The sequence below is a fragment of the Falco punctatus genome, assembly GCF_963210335.1.
Source record: "Falco punctatus genome assembly, chromosome: 4".
Classification (NCBI taxonomy): Eukaryota; Metazoa; Chordata; class Aves; order Falconiformes; family Falconidae; genus Falco; species Falco punctatus.
The window spans coordinates 7,038,733-7,055,378 of record NC_137583.1 but is presented as its reverse complement, the minus strand read 5'-3'; the positions used below and the strand labels follow the sequence as shown (position 1 = coordinate 7,055,378).

At 50.9% G+C, this 16,646-nt stretch overlaps 1 protein-coding gene and 1 long non-coding RNA gene across 2 annotated transcripts in view; both read left to right on the top strand.

Moving 5' to 3' along the window:
• Positions 1–2,879, top strand: part of LOC308063404 — a 314,414-nt gene extending 311,535 nt beyond the window's left edge. The window contains exon 13 of the long non-coding RNA XR_013927953.1: positions 1,863–2,879. This is a non-coding gene — a long non-coding RNA (uncharacterized lncRNA). The remainder of the gene's footprint in view (positions 1–1,862) is intronic.
• A 4,691-nt stretch (positions 2,880–7,570) lies between these two features.
• RPL29 (ribosomal protein L29) lies at positions 7,571–10,291 on the top strand. Its single transcript, XM_080386327.1, has 4 exons — positions 7,571–7,684; positions 7,920–7,964; positions 8,743–8,807; positions 10,095–10,291. Exons 2-4 carry the CDS (start codon positions 7,928–7,930, stop codon positions 10,206–10,208), a joined length of 216 nt encoding a protein of 71 aa, XP_080242453.1. The 5' UTR covers positions 7,571–7,684; positions 7,920–7,927; the 3' UTR covers positions 10,209–10,291.
• The last annotated feature ends 6,355 nt before the right edge of the window (positions 10,292–16,646 follow it).

Sequence of the window (16,646 nt, the reverse complement as noted above, 5' to 3'; positions counted from 1 at the left end):
TGATTCCCTTTGGTGCCTGCTGGTTTGGAAGACTTTGACTTGCAGCCTCGTTAACTGCCTCATTTCTGCTAATTTACACTATCCCACCCCCAGCGGCATCACAAAACTCTCCAGTGCTGTGAAGGTGGCGTGAGCTGAAATGCCTTGGCTGCGGAGCTAAATAGCATCAGGGCTCGTTTTACTGCTTAGAAACCTTTAAGGAATCAAGCAGGCTGGTGAATAATCCATTTTAAAAAATCGTAACAGAGGTGCTGGGTAACTGGATACAACGCTGGCCTAAATTTATACATCAAGTGACAAACCCTAATGAAAAAACAAAACCCAAGGGCCCTGCCTGGCGCAGGCTGGGTGCGGTAGGGTTTGAACCCTGGTGAGCAGACACTGGGTGCAGGAGCAGCTCGCTCCGTACCCTCTTGTACCTGCGCAGAAATCGTGCATGTGTGCAGACAACCTGCACAGGCATCACATTTTTTTTTTCCCCAGCCTGTGGCTTTTAAACCTCAGCAGCACTGAAACGTGCCGTGGGCTCGCAGAGGACACGTGCAGCCTGCGGGGTGAAGCACAGCCCCAAGAGCTCTCCAAACAGCTGGGGCTCCGTGTCCTTCTTGTAATAAATTCCTCCCAGACGGTGTTCCAGGGGATTGCTAGGATTTGAGGAGAGAGGAGGCTGGCTGGAAGCGAGACAGGCTCCAGGTTTATCCTTGAAAGCCCCCGTGCTGCAGAGCCCGGGGCTGCGTTTGGCAGCCTGCCCGGGGGAGATGATGGTGGAGGCTGAAGGCTGCCTCGTGCAGTACAAGCTCACCAATCCTCTCACCAGCCAGCTAAACTGGAGAGAAATCTCCCTATTAACAGCGCACAAAGCAGGGCCAAAATCTGAACACCTTCCTGGGCAAGGAGGTAAAGCAAAAGCTCAAAGCAACTTAAAATTTCCTGCGCTCCTAGTTAGAAAGCGGCTGCGTTGGAGCTCTCCCGTAACGTGCCCGGCTTGCCTGATGGGAGAGGGGGTGCTGAGCAAGGCTGTGCTGGGCTTTTCAGCACGATGGATGCAAAAATCAGGTCAAAAATAACCCCATCCCAACGTCAGCAGCAGAGCTGAGAGGAACCAGAAGTCCTGAGCTGTTTCGAAGTCGCGTTAAATAATAAAGCAGAGAAATGAATAAATTAGCTCAGCATCTATTTAGGTCAGCCCTCTCCATTTCTCCCAGCCGCCTCCATGTGCCTCCTCCCCACGGCGCTCAGCTGCTCCACGCATGCTGTGCCTGTGGACCTGCTCGCTCCTTCCGAACAGCCAGGCTCTCGGGGAGTGCAGGTTAAGCAGGTGTCCCATCGGCTGCACACTTCATCCCAGCCTTGGGAAGCGGCAGGCATGCTTCCTTTTCCATTACTGGGGCAAAAAGTATTCTGGAAAATCCTATTGAAGCAATAAGCGTGGGCTGAGCGCATGTAGCTGCTCCCTTCCTGGCATTATCCTCTACACACAGCCCTGCACAGAGCCGCAGGGTCCTGCTCAGTGGGCTCGCAGCTGCCCAGGAGCCGTGTCCCTGTGCTCTGCCTACTCATCCGCTGCCAGCCCAGCACAGCCTCTGGGTAGCCCTGGCCATCATCCAGCTTTATTCCATCCCCAGCTTGCAGCCATGGCAGCACCCCCACTTTTGCAGCCCATCCTTCCCCACCTTGCCGGTGCCCCAGGCTTGGCTTTGTGATTGCATTCATCCTTCGCTGATTTGGAGACGGCCAGCCAGATGGACCAGGCGGATCGACACAGAGGGGAATCAGCTTTTAAACCCCTAAGCTCCCCTCAAATCGTTCAAATGCCTCCAGAAAAATGCAACTACCATGCACTCCTCTATCTTTATTTACAGGTTTCCCAAGCCTGAAATGCCCTCTTTGATGTCCAGAGCATCTTGTGGGGTTCAGCTATCAGCAAGATGGATAAACACTCACCAAGAAGGAATTTATCTGCATCAAGGGCTGCTCCATCTCAGCCCAGCTCCTGCATTGCCAAAACTTAAAGGAAACACACTCGAGCTAGTCCCCCCTGACCCTGCAGGTAGCTGGAGAAGGCCTCCAGTGACAAACCCAGCCAGAAGAAGCATCCAGGGTGTAGGCAATGGAAAATGAGATGTTACTAAGTTTGGCCAAGCTTAGCTGGCTCCTCACAGGTCCCAGCCTGTGAGTCACCGGTACGTGGGCCACCAGCACGGCCTCCCCTCTGGAGAAAGGAGCGGAGGTGGAAAAATAACAAGAGGAAACCAGTTGTTAGTAGTGCCAGCTCTGGGGAGAGTGGTAGGAGGTGGCAGGCCTGGAGAGAAAGGTCAGGGCTGCATTGCCGGCTGCTGCCTGATTTTTCCTCCTGCCTTCATGGTGGAAAGCTGCTTATAGGAACATGCTCATGAAGGATGGGCAGAAGGTCTGGGCTGATCTGAGGGATGGTCTCCAAGGGGGAGCGAAAGCCTCCGAGGGCAGCCAGGAGCGACGGAGCTTTTGTTCACGGTCTGGGCTCACCCCTCTTTTGGTTGTACCTCTGATGTCTGCTGGGCTGAGCTTGATCGCCCCATTGAAAGCAACTTTTGGCCCAGTGCAAACATTGCAAAAGAAGATACGCTTTGCAGATGTACTTGGAACAAACGCATCCATCTCCCCACTGTGGCTAAACACTAGTGCAAACCAGTGTTCCCAGTCCCTGCCCCACCATAGCACTGATGCCCATGTGCAGCTAACCCTGAGACTCTCTTGCTCTTGCACTGGTCCTTGGTGACAATGGTGGCAGGGGGAGATTCAGACAACTAGATCATGAGCCAGTGACCCTGTTCCTTGTCCAAAGCCAATGCAATGAAACTTTTGCTGGGGAAAATAAAAGGCTGCAGCTTTCCAGCCTCTTCCAGTGCCCCAGCTCTCCTACCTAGGGCTAGCTGGAGTGCACCCAGCAGAGCACACAAGCCTCAGCTACCCTTCCCATGTCCCTGACATCAGCCCAGGAGCACTCACAGGGCTGCACCACGCTGCTCCCCATCCCGTAGGGATACCCAAAGCTGCGAATCGGGATTTCTGGTCCCCTTTGCCTTGCAAGAGTTCCTGCTCTCTTGAACCCTCCGGTCTGATGATCACCACCAGTTGCCACTGTTTTTTCTTACATCCTACTGCAAACGCAGAGAGCCAGCCGTCTCCCTGCTGGCAGACCAGCGCTTTCTGTAAGTGAAACAGTATTTCTTCATGTCTGTAAGGAAATTGTAACAGATGTCAGGGCAAAAAAGCCACAGCCAGGTAGGATGTCAGGTCAAGGGGGAAACTGCTGTGTGTCTTGCTGTTATTCGTTGGAGATGTCCCTTCTCTCTGGCTGGGACCAGTGCTCCCACTTTGAGTCCAGAACGGGATCTGTTATGCTCAGGCTCCCCCTAGTGCCTCCACACGCTGGTGTCCCTGCTTCTCCAGGTGGCTTCTGTGGAGGCGCATCGGCCGTTTGTCCCTGGGCACTGTCCATCACCCTCACTCCCCGCTGGCATCATTAGCTCGGGCTTACAGCACAGCCAAGCCCTGTTTACCCACAAGCTGGGAACAGCCCTAACACTGCCCAAAAGCCACCGCCTCCCGCCAGGGACCTCTCGGGCCGTCAGCTGCCTCGGCCCTGCCTCCGCTCCCTGAGGGAAAGGAAGGTGACAAAGACGGCCATACCCAACAAGATGCAACCCTGCACACTGCAGCTCCGCTTTGATGGTGTCTGCGGACCGTGGGGCAGGAAGGGTGATGGGTGGCAAGAGCCTGAGCTGCCCTGGGAGCAGCCCAGGGTGGGGGTGGGCACCTTGCCTGTGAGCCAGCTGGGACAGCCAAAAGCATCACTGCGCTCTCCCCCACTGCTTGATACCTCTCCACGAAGGAGCAGCTTTTAGGGACACCCCATAGTCCCTGTCAAGCAAAGTCAGCTGCGCTCCTTCTAATCAACACCCAAAACTGCTGTCACGGATTTTGTCCAGCCTGCGGGACACTGCGTAGTAGAGGCTGCCTGCATGCCGGGGCACTGGAGAGCTACGCTGTTGTGCTGTGTCCAGCATCCTCCATGAACACAGCCTTTCCTCATCTTCTTCCTGTGGAAACAGGGAGGAAATTTCCCAATATCTTGGGAAACGACCAGCCTCAACCTCAGTTCCAAACCTTTCTTGTAAAACTCAGCCTGACTCAGCCCTGGCATCAGCACTGCACTGGACAACCAACAGCCCTGCAAGCACCTCTGTTTCAGAAAGCACCGTGCAGAGGTGAAGGCAGCCTTATTTTCTTGCTTAACGAGGAGGTGGTTTGGTTTAACCATGAATCAAGGCAGTTGCTGTAGCTGTATAGGACAGCACACTTGGCTGGGTGTCCTGGCAGGGTTGGTGCTACGCTGGGTGAGCGGAGATACAGCGCAGGAGGAGTGTGGGGTCCCACAGCTGTTTCCCAGTACCAGGGGGGTGGCAGCAGGCCACTTGTGCTCCCAGCTGCCAAAAAAGCCCTCCCATGCAGCCTCCTGACACTGCCCCCTCAAGAAATGCACTGGAGCATCAGTCCCCAGCCACTGCTGGTCTGTGAGCAAGCAGTGCCCAGGGGAGGCACCCCAGGCACCCCATGCTTTGCTCACCTTTCAGCATGGGCTGTGATAGCTGCCTGAGCCCTGATACATGTTGGGAGAAGCTTCTCACATGTAACATCTTCCTTAAATGTACATACCAGAATATATAATACAGAACACCTCCAAAATATTGCACCAGATGTGAACAAAACCCTGCCCATATCCTTTTTTGGGGTGGATCGCAGTGGTTCCCTAGAAATTAGTGATGTTTTCCTGGATTTATACCCATGGAGCACTTGGCCTGGGCACTGAGCTTCTCCAGGTCACTGACATTACTAAATGGTGGCAGCTACGGTAATTCATTATCCCAAGTCAAAATGTCAGCTCACAGGGAGGGAGGAGGCAAGATTAGTCGAGTCTGCTGAAATGTGGCGTCAGCATGAAAACGGTGACAAACCCAACAGACATCAATCGGCATAAACGTGTGTGAGGCAAGGACATTGACTGAGATAACAGTTGTCAAAGGTACTGTGAGATTTTTATTTTAACCTATGATTTTTTCAGAATTGTTTTGCAGCTGGAGTAATTACCATCCTATTTAATGAGCACAGCTCCTTTAATAGAGGACACTTGGGCTAACATGCACTAATTAAGTCTGTAATCACTAAAAGTATGATTCAAGGTTTTGAACTGGCCAATTGTTCTCCGTAATACCATAATTACAGATACTGCAGCTCATCAGAGCACAGGAGAAATTCAAGGGGTCTTGATCATCCAGTAGTGTACATGGGTCTTGATCCTGTGTCGGAGCATCCTTTTCACCCAATGTTTTCAGTGGTTTATAAACTACTCTGAATATATTACACTCAGCCCCATGAACTGAATGCACTTCCACAGCTTTATTATAATAAATTGTCTTACAGGTCTTGCATACCACCTGGGCATTAAGCACAGCTTTTCTAATCCCCACCGGTCTGAATGCTTCTCTCATGTGGACCCAGCAGCAGCTGTGAAAGACTTCTAGGGAGCTTCGACGGCAGTAATTGCAGTGAGATACTGAAAGAACTTGAAAAAGATAACTGAAACCATATATATAAATCCTTGTTTCTTCCTATGAATGAAGGCTCAGAAATGAGTGAAAAAGAACAAGAGTTTTCATAATCTAATGGCCAAGATAAGGGAACCTAAAAGTCGATTTCTTTCTGCCTTCTGCAATGCAGGGAGGCAAACATACCTCTGGGGGTCAGTTTTATCTTCCGCTGAGCTCTGCTCTTTTGGTTATCAGAGAAGTCAGGCTTTCTTTTTGCTGTTGGCTGTGATTAGCTGGCCACAGTGATGGCCAAATATTTTAAGACTACAGATCACTACAGTGGAAAGAATTTTTAAAAAACAGTATTTAAAAAGTCAGAAGTTTGCATATCAAGAAGGATTTTTTGGAGAACCTCGTATTCCAGCTGCAAAATGCCAGTAAAAGAGTATTGCTATTTTCATTGATTTTTACACTGATAAAAACAGCTGCCCAGAAAGAAAAAAAGAAAAAAAAAAAAGCCAAATACATTTTGCAACTTAGGTCTTGCTGGAAATAAGAAAAATACTGAAATTAAATTGCATTAACTTTCTTTATCCTATTTTCATTTCAGATTCATCAGTGTTATTTGTCTATCAAGGATAAGCTATTTTTCGTGTTGCAGTTTTGTAATATGAAGAGCTTGTTCACAGGTATCTGAACTTAAGGCAGAGTAGCTTATTGCTCTGCAAGCAATGTCACTGCAAAAAAGTGTCTGGTTCTCTCTCCCATGTACTGGTCCAGGGGCTTTGGTCTCTGGGCTATTTTTTCCTGTCTGGGTTATTTTAGGCAAATCACTTGTGTCTCTCATCTTAAAATAAAGGCAATGCTATACAAAGATGGCAGTATTTTTCCGTTGTACCACAATGCAGAAAAGCGTGAGCCTTTTTTTGCTCATTTTTCAAAGGTTCCCATTTGAAAGCACAGCAATCCTGGACGGAAACGCTGCGGTTTGTACAAAGAGACATCCCAATGAGCTTGGGTGAGCTTGCCCTTTGGTTTGCCTTTTTCCTTTCGTACTTCGCTGTGGGAGATGCCTCAATCCATAACCACAAACGCCTCTCTGTGGCACCACGGCTGGCGTCCGCAGCGGCACAGCCAGCACCGGGGCTCCCCCATGGCTGCATCACAAACCTTCCTGCGTTCGGGTACCAGGAGCTACCAGGAGACTTAATTCCATCCCTCAGGTGTTGGCAGCCCGATCCGCTCGCCTCCGGGCTGCCCACACCAGCAAGGCCTGCTCTTGCTGTCACGGAAGGAAAACGGCCCAAGTGCCCTGGGTTAGTCGGCACCTTTGCGAAGCAGCTGCACTGTGGACAGACGCGGCTTCATTTGCTCGCCTTCGTCACCACTTCAGTGTCTGGCAGATACTGAGGTACCCGAGCCTTGGCCTGTGTTTCCGCAGGAGACGCGACCCCCGCGGGGCAGCCCGGCCCGGGCCGCTCGGACACCGCTCGGAGCCGCCCGCACCCCGCCGTGGCTCTGCCGCAGCGCGCCGGGCCCCGGGTTCGGCCGGCGTCGGGGCTGGGGCCGCGGCACAGCCCGGAGGGCTCACGGCCAGGGCTGGAACGCGAACGGCGCCGCCGCGGCCTCCCTGCACCCCGCGGCCCGGCGCGGAGCCAACACCCGCCCTGCGCCTCCACCGCCCCAGCGCACGCACGGCGGGGACACGCCGATCCCGGTCCCGGGGGCGCGGGCCGAGGCCGCTCGCCAGCCGCGACCAGGCAGGGCCAGCACGCGCACCGGTGACCGCGGGCCTCGGCACCACCCGTCTGCGCCGCAGGGCCCCGGGGTGGGCCGTGCCGCCGGGGGACCCGTATCGCTGAGGGACCCGGGTCCGCCACGTCGCTGCGGCCCGGGGGCGGCAGGGCCTGGCTGCTGCGTGTGTCCCCGCCTCGCACGGGGGCCGGGGCCGGCACGGACGGGCGGGGCGGGAAGGGGAGCTGGGCGGCTGCCGGGCGGAACCTTCGCGCTGGCGGCGGCTGTTGCACCACGGAGCGGCGCGGGGTTCCGGTCCGTGGGCCCCATTTCCCAGCAGCCCGCGCGGTGCGCCCTTCTCTTCCGGCCCGGCGACGGCGGTGAGTGGGGTTCTGCGGAATCCGGCTCCATCGGCGCCCCGGGGACGGTGGCGGGCGGTTCCCCGGGCCGAGCCCGAGCCGGTCCCACCGGGCTGGGAAGGGACGAGGTCGAGCGGAGAGGCGGGGGCCGGGCGGGAGGCTCGGGGCCGGCGGGAGGCCCGGGGCCGGTAGCGCGGCCGGCCGTGGCGGGCGGGCCGGCCCACCGTGGCTGAGGCGTGTTTCTTTCTTCCTGCAGGTGCGACCATGGCCAAGTCCAAGAACCACACCACGCACAACCAGTGTAAGCCGGGCGCGGGGCCGGGCCGGCTGCAGCGCCGGGAGCGGGGGGCCGGGGGCTGCGCCCCGCGGGGAGGTTTTAACCAGCTGCTTTGAGCTGCTCGGTTACGGCAGCCCAGACGTCTTCTATTTTTTTTGCAGTGAGAGAACCGGGGGAAGGAGGTACTGGTACGCAGAGACTGAATGGGGTGCTTACTGAAAAGAGCGTTTCGCAAGAGTTGGGAGATATTTTGGCTCAGTATGAAAATAATCTGTAACCAGAAAAAAAACCAAAATTTTGTATGTTTGAACTAAGCACGTTACTGAATGACGTTCAGCCTGTGATACTGTGCCATCGAAAGGTGACCACGGTGATAGAATAGTTCTTGTGCAGGGTGTTGTCATCGATGCTCTAAGTAGCAGATTTTGCGAGTAGATTGTGCTTGGTCTTGCACAGTGAACGATCGTGCCTTTAACACTAAACACAAGTGCTTGAATTTCTTCATGACTAGAATAACTTTTACTGAGCTGTGGGTGTTGCCACTGGTATATTGTTAGGTAATGAGAAGCTGGAAATCCTTGAATTTAGAAACTCAAACAGCCTGAATGAGCCAAGAGCACAGTGTGCAGCGGAATTGAGAACAGAAGTTCATCTGTAATTTGCATTTAGTTTGGATCAGAAGGGTCAGAAAATGTTGTGTTTTGCACCCTTTTGATAGGGTCAGCTGGACTTGAAAAGAATCTAATGCTGCTGTTTAATACTAGCAGAAATAGTAATTTGAATTTTCTTGTTCTCCATATAGCCCGTAAGTGGCACAGAAATGGCATCAAGAAACCCAGATCCCATAGATACGAATCTCTCAAAGGGGTGAGTATTTCTATTGATATTCTTGGGCTTTTAGGCCATTGAGGCTTAACCATGAAACAGTCCAGTACTTGTTTTATTTTGACTGATGTATTTTTTGCAGACAAGGGCTTGTGTTTCAGATGGTCAGAACCACTGTGGGTTTCTGGTTTTATCTTTTGCTTACCTGACATGCAGCTGTGGTACTTCTGACCCACATTAAATCCACCGTTGTATGTCTGTAAAACTGTTTTTTAGTTACTGGCCAATTTTGTCTCTGTCCTGCTCAGGTGGGTGTCAGTAACTCCTGCTTCCAATAAATAAACACCTGTCAGTTCAATAGTTCTCCCTTCTGAGTCCTGCTGTGTCTTCTACTTCTCTGTACCTTTCAATGTTATTTTACTTATGTACTAATACAGAGAATTTCACTCAGAAGATGAGAGGAATTGGCATTTCTCTACAACATGTATGAAAATGACAGTATTTTTCTTTTTCTGAGGTGAGGCAAGTGATAAGACAGGATCTTTTTCCACACTTGGAAGTGAAAACAGGGTATTTTGGATTTGGGGAGGGCTGTGATTCTGTTTGCTTTGTAGATGTGACTATCAGCTTTTTGGATGTGACGTGAAAACTTCTGTATTGCATGGTTCAGTCCTGCCTCCTTCTGCAGATAGTCTGGTAGTCTCAGAGTTTGTCTCCTTGCACTGAGCGTGCGTGAGTTAAAATGACAAAACCCTGACACTCATGTGCCAGTTAAAATGCTGCTTACAGTACAACAGCAAATGTTTTTTCCTGGCCAACAGTAGCTGATAGTTCTGAGAATTGGTCCTAGCTGTGGCAGGATGCATTAGCCAGCTGTCAGCTGATAAAATTGGGAAGCTACTCTTCTGTGCTGGTACTTTTTTCCTTTTAATGTAAAAAGGAAAGGCCTGTGAAAGTGGCACTGGTCTTTGCCCAACAATTCCATGTATATTTGCTCACCTGCCAAGGTTGGTTTGTGGTACTTCAGATCCAGAAGGTATTGTGACATGAAAATGAAATTTGTCTTGTTTACAGTTGTACTCAACTTGTTCTGTTCTTTCTGTATGTCAGTTGCTGGGCTGTTGGGTTTGTTTATGAAAATCAAGGAAAATAGCTAGTTAAAGGATAGTTACAGGTGGCTAAAATAATTTTGCTGATGTAATAAATTTTAAAAAATGAGAATTAATCACAGCCAACATTTAGGAATAATTGAACAGTCTGAAGATAGATATGTTTTTACATATATCCCTTCTACAACACAGCTTATTTTTTTTTTCCTTATGTTTATAGGTTGATCCCAAATTTCTGAGGAACATGCGATTTGCAAAGAAACACAACAAAAAGGGGCTGAAGAAGATGCAGGCCAACAACGCCAAGCAGGCTGCTCAACAGAAAAAGGACTGACGTGGTTTAAGATAAAGAACCAGTTTTCCTGTTGGCATGCATGTTACAGCATTTTTGTAAAAATAAAATTGGATGTAACAAAGTCTTCACCCTCCGAATCTGAGGAGACCCCTCCAGAAGCCTTGTTTGCGTTGTTTTGGATGCCAGTTGTGCGTCAAGCCTGTGTGTAGTGACCAGTTGTGTATTTTTGTTCCCTGGCAGATCATGCCAGCCGGAGCTCTGGAGAAGTTTTGTGTGGATAGCGTCAGCCTCCACATGTAGAAAGTGAAACAGGTGCTCACTCCTTGGTGCTGTTCTACTGCGATCGTTGGTGCAGGTCATGAGCGTTCAGTAGTTCAAAGTCTCTTGAAATTGTGAAATGGTTATGGAGTGAAGCTCTCAAATTTAAACAAGAAACAACTTGTTTCTTCGTGTTCAAATTGGAGCCAGTGTTGCCTAGGCTTTTGGGTGACAGCGTTCAATACAGGTTACGTTATTTTTGACACTGGCGTGCATGTTCAGAGTTCTCAAATACTGCGATTTTTATGGTAGTTCCTGGTGTTGTTACAGCAGGGTGACATCTCCAAGGGCTGTTACATGTCTGCTGTGTTGCTGTCTGGGTAAGGTGATTCTAGCTAGGGAGATGTGAGAAATGGGAAGGTAACAGTGCTAGCTGTGGTCTTGGAAATCATAGCAATTAGTGTTAGATTGGTGTGTTGTGTCCTGAAATATGTGAAAGTACTGACGTGGAGCTACCATGGGAATGTGTAAAGTTTCAGGACTATATAAAATAAGTGTATTTTTCATAGTTACTGTATTTTAGTGGATGTCTTTCATTCCAGTAACAAAAAAAGTACCTGTCTGATGAAATGCACTGACTGGTGAGATTGGGGGAGTAACATTCAAAAGCCCAAGAGGTGCTGTGGCAGGGGTTTGTTACTGCTGTGCTTCTGTAGATCAGGAGGGGGCTTCACTCCAGATCCCACCAGCCAGCAAAGCTGGTTCAGGAGGTCCTTTTTTTATTCCTGAAGTGAGCCACCTGTTGAGATGCAAGGAACTCTTCCTGAAATTGCAACTCCTATGCTCGTCCACCTGATGGTGGTGTAAATCCACAAATCAACACAAGGGCTGGAAGTTTGCGAGTATCTTCTGACTTTGCTGTAGAGCAGCAAAACACCTGCTAGATTGGGATGTTTCGGTTGAATTTTTTTTTTTCATTAAAGTAATTGATTTTTTAAAATTAGTTTAGCCAGTTACCAAAATGCAGTTTTATTTTGAAACATGGTAAATACTTTGATTTCTTTGTGGCTTGAATTCAAAATTCTTTTCCTAGTTCCTGCTTTTTAATTGGTTTTGACTGAAAAATACCACCTAACCCTAAACCAAGCAATGTAGATTTACTAACATAAAGCTCAGGAGTCAAAGGCTTTTAAAATCTGAGGGACATCTGCAACCCTCAGCTGTCTGGTTTCTGCTGTGTGTGTCTTTGGGACTGTTGTGGAGGTTGATGTTTGTCAGCCAAAAGAACTCAAGTAATTGCTGTGTGAGAGCAGTGTGCCGCACTGGGGACAGTGTACAGCCACAGCATTCATACCACCAGGTAGACAAGACAAAAACGTGGTCTCCCAGCTGCCTTCATTTATGCCTGAAAGCCAACTGGTGAGAGGTTCCTGGTGGTAATCCTCCCTGGAGAGCTGGGTGGGTTTTGTGGGTATGGGGTGTTGGGGTTTTTTGTGGAGTTTGTTGTTTGGTGGGGTTGTTGGGGGTTTTTTGGCAAGTGGTAGGTCACCCAGAGGCAGACACACAGAGCTTAAATCCCACCGGCCTCAGTGGTACCTGAGTGCCTGTGGGTGTCGGAGGTCTCAGCTGTGTGGCTAGTGCCTGCCCTGCTTGAGTGAGTTGTTACAAAGGCAGGTGTGTGTAGTGGTGGTTCAGGTTAGTGTGCACTTCACATCCTCAGCCACTGGCCCGGAGCTGCCCTGCAGCCCTTGCCAGAGCTGACAGCAACACCCAGCGTGGGGAGAGGTCCTCTTGGGTCGCTAGTGGTGTTGGAGGAGATGGTGGCAGAAATCCAGCTGTGTAAATGAAGGTCAGTCTGCTGCACATATGTGTTGTGACAAGAAGAGTGAAAGAAAAAGCCTCTGGACAGAGCACATCATGTTTGTCAGGCTACATCTTCGCCTGCATGTCTGCAGATCTCCAACCTGGTTGTGTTTTGGTTTTTTTTTTTTAAGTACTGTGTTTTACATCTCTAGCACTAAGACTTTCCTATCTAAGAAAGGAGATTTCCTCTTTTAAACACCTGCTGGTATCTTCCCCACAGTGCTTGTGTTGTGAGTAGCTCACCTCCAGGATGCAGCTTAAGGGAAGAGGGAAGGAGAGGGGCAAGGGTCAGGCTGAGAAAGGGATGTTGGTATGTTAACAAGCAGGGAGGAAGATACGGGCTTCCTGTAGCTCCAGGCGGCTCCCCCAAGCCTGCCTTCAGAAGCGGCGTTTTTATCTCACTGCCCTTCATGCTGCCCTTCAGCAGGACAGCTTCCCAAATATGGGCTCGCTGACTTTCTGACCAAAATAGCAGCTGCGTGACAAAATGCAGCACAGAGGAACGTAACCTTAATCCAGGCATCATTGTGTAGCAAGAGACAGGAATTTTGTAAGCGTCCACAGCAGCTTGGTGTCAGGTTTGTTGTCTGCTCCCTGCGTGCATGGTGGTCCCACAGGACACTGGCCCCAGATATCAGTTGATCACCTATTGCATTTTCTAAGCCCATGACAGCTCAGTCCATGACTTTCCTTGTCGAGGTTGCCCCAGTCAAGAAGGGAAGGCTGCAAAGGGGAGTCTGCTGATGTGGCCTTGTGGTGGCTCCTCATCCTCTTTCACTTGCCTTGTGTAATCATTTAAGTTCTGTTGGTCAAGCTGAAGATCCTTTTTGGGAGGATTACACATACAGAGCCCAGGAGACTGAACTGGCAGCTGTGGCCCGCTTGAAATTATTCCCGTTACACAGACCTCTGTCATCTCTGACATTTAAGAACTCCAAAACTCTTATGATAAGTCCTCGGTATCCTGCAGGAGGCCAATGAGCTTGAGAGCATCTCTCTGCTCACCTACTGCTGTATATCAGGTTCTACATGTCGTGCTTGCTGCTGCTGTACGTCATACTTGCTGCGGATTAGTTCTCCCCTTTGCAGTTGAGGACTCCAGTATCAAGTTCTTGTTTGGCTCCTTTTTTCCCTCTGATTTTTTTAAAAAAAGGAGCAAAGGTTGTGTAACCAAATACTGAATCAGCTCATTTAGCAAAGGTGAGCTGTCACGCAAAAGCCCAGAGCACAGAACTGGGGAGCAGAAATCAAAGCACTACGAATTGCTCTGATGGGGCAGAGTATTCACCGGGGGCATCGATGTTCACAGTGAAAATGAAAAGTAGGGCTGGATACGTGTTGCTCTGTCCCCCTTTACCGCCTTTCAGTAGCGTGCCTAAGAAAAAAGCGAAGAGAACTTGAGTTCGGCTTTGCCCGAGTTTTAAGGCTGTCACAGGTGTTTCTACAGACCAGGGCCTTTGGTGCAGTGAAGTGTTTGCCTGAAGTACCTTGGCTCGTGGTATGACTGTAGGCGAGATGCAAAGTTTTATTAGGGAGATGTGTACAAAGTTTCTCAGATCTTCCTGCAGTCACTTAGTTCACACAGCAGAGTTTTACTGGGGGCTGAAGAGAGCCCTCAAACATGCTGGGAAATCCGCAAACCATGGCAGAAATTAGATTTACTGCCAGTGAAAGCAAGCAGCTCAGTTGGCCTGAGAACTGTGGCTGCATCTGGTGGCCTGGGCTGCTGTCACCTGCCAGCACAGCTCCTGGCTCAGCTGGGGGGTTAGAGCACACAGGTCTAGGGACTGTTTTAAAGAGCGGTAAATGGCTCTTTGCCTGATTTAAAAGAAAATTGTTCCAATTACTTTGGGGTTTTTTTCACTCCCAGTCAGTGCACGTGGACATGTCATGTTCTTAAAGGCTTCAGACACCAAAAGTTCACTACATATGCAGTGAAAACTGCAAATTTATTTGGAGTTGGAGATACACGGACTCCCGGGTGGTTTTCATTCACCATTAGCACATCTCCAGGCACAGTGGAGGCTTCAGCCAGGCTGATGCTGGTTGGTTACTGATTTTTCAGCCATCTAACCCACTCGCCAGCATGTCATGTCACGTTGCATTCCCAGTGCAGTTGTTCCCATGTTTTAGCCAACAGTGAAATCCACCCGCAGCGCTCGGCCCTGTGGCATTTGCTGCCTTACTCCAGGAGGACAGTCAGTGTGTTAAGGCAAATTGGTCTCACAGCGGTTTTTCTGACTTGGTGCAGAGCATGCTGATCTGCTGGCACCTCTGCTCTGAGGACTGAAAAAGCCCAAGTAGCACTAGTGTGTCTGCTCTTCTAGGGCCAAGCTTCAGCTGCTACAAGGTCTTTGTCCTCTCTCTCCAGCCTCTGCTGTCCCTCTTTTACTCTCAGAAAAGAGTGGGCAGGCAGCGAGGTCGTGGGTTGCTGTTGCACCAAGGGGAGAGAGGCAAGGCTGCTTCTTGCAGCCATCCTTTTCCCTGGGGTCACAGCAGAGTCCAAGCCTCGTGGCTGAAGGGAGGGAGCTGACCTTGTTCAGTGGGCCACAGCCTATGAGCAAGCGGTGGAGAGTATCTTGGAGATGTCTGTGTTGATGCTGTCGGTGGTGGCTGCTGAGATGTGATGTGAGAGTGCGGGTGTGGGGTGGCTGTGGGGAGAGCCGGCGTCACCTTGGCTCGCGGCTGAAGTCTGGGTATTTGCAACTCTGTGGAGATTTCCAGGCCTGGCGTAGTAAAACGTTTCGGCTGTGTCCTCAGAAGCAGGTCTCAGTGGGACATGGCTTCTGCTGCTACACTGGGAAGGTGGAAAATGATAGGTTTTGATCTCCAGGCTAAGGATTCATTGGAAATGGAAGATGGTAACACTCAGGAGCGCTTCCTGTCACAGGGTCGTTTGATCCAACACGTTTCTGTGTCGCTTGTGGTGCACCTGTAGTTCTCCTGGATCAGCAGGAGCTATGGCATTGAGGGCTTGGGACCCTCGGGGAGACCCCTCTGAGCAGGTCTGCCAGATGTTTGCAAAATTTCTGGGTTTTAAAGAAAATCAGCTGCTCTAGCTGACAGGGGTTTGTTTCCTTAGTTTCTCTGATGTTACAAGCCCTGGTTGAGCAGAACGTTCAGTGCTCATTGTTCCGAGGAAAGACACAGCTGTGTCCTTCCAACCAGCCAACAACCCCTCTCATGCCTGTTTTCACCTCAAGCTCATTTGGTTTGAGTTACAATATTTTGCTATTGCTGCAAATGAGGGTGTGTATCACATCAAATACAGCTGCTCGAGGTATTGTTTCTGCAAAGAGGGGAATAAAAAAAGCTGGGTTTGGGAGGAGAGGCAGAAGGGTGCTGCAGCGGGTGCTGCCGTGGCGGTGTGCTTGCCCAGGGTTGAGGGCATCACTGGGGCTTGCACCGACACCATCTCAAGCCTTGCCCTGCCAATGTTTGTTTTGCTTGGGTAAATGTTTGATTTTAGCAACATGACTGCGATGCACAAGCTGTGCTGGGGCTGTAATTCAATGGGAGGAGGCAGCTGCGTGCAGGGAGAGCTGCTAATGCCACAGGAATGCCACACTTCCTTGGGATGAGAAAAGATGGCACCTGGGGCCCTTGGTGACAGCACGGCTTGTCCTCCTCAGCCCTGCTGTCACGCTCTGTCTGGGGGCCAAGACGCAAAGCGGCGTTGTACCTTGCTAAGGGCCCGTGTGGCCCAAACAAACGTGGCTTCTGAGGGAAAATCGGGCGTTTCTGGTATTGCAGCGAGGCTCCCGCCCAGGGCTGCTGGAGGACCATGAGGTGCCATGGGGCTGCCACCTGCCACCAGGCTGGGTGAGATGGGAGGGAGGCACCCAGTCCGGCTTAGGAATGGCTTTTTATTCATGCTTCCAGAGGGAAGTGAGCTGGTCTTTCTGTGTGCGCCACAGGCTGGCAATCTGGATGGCGGGGAGGAGGAAGGGCTGTCCCTTTGGGACAGCTGGGGCAAAGAGCAGGGAGGAGAGGGACTGTCCCTCACCTGGGGATTCCAGTGATGGTATAAGTGGTTGTTAATTCACATTTTGTTGCTAAAATGCTGCCAATGCTCCAGTTAAACCAGCAGGCACCAGTGCTGGCTCCTTAGCCTGCCCACTGTAGCAGGGGTGAGGAGATGCTGCATGGCAGCTCCCCGCTGAGCACCCTTGGCACCACTGGCCGGGCTTTGCTGCTGGGCTGGCAGTGAAATACCTTCTGGGGGGCTTAAAGCTCCAGGTGTGGCGTCACCTCACCAGGCGCCGCTTGTGAGCACTCGGTGCAGCCCCGTCAGTTGTGAGTACGCGACCAGGGTGAAGCTCTCACTGAACCTCCAAGAACGACCATCTGAGGCAC

What these genes read in the sequence shown, in the direction of transcription:
- RPL29 (XM_080386327.1), top strand. Translation starts at nt 7,928, where the DNA reads ATGGCCAAGTCCAAGAACCACACCACGCACAACCAGT. An exon ending in CCACACCACGCACAACCAGT is followed by an intron (nt 7,965 to 8,742) that starts GTAAGCCGGGCG and finishes TTCTCCATATAG; the next exon opens with CCCGTAAGTGGCACAGAAAT. An exon ending in GATACGAATCTCTCAAAGGG is followed by an intron (nt 8,808 to 10,094) that starts GTGAGTATTTCT and finishes TTATGTTTATAG; the next exon opens with GTTGATCCCAAATTTCTGAG.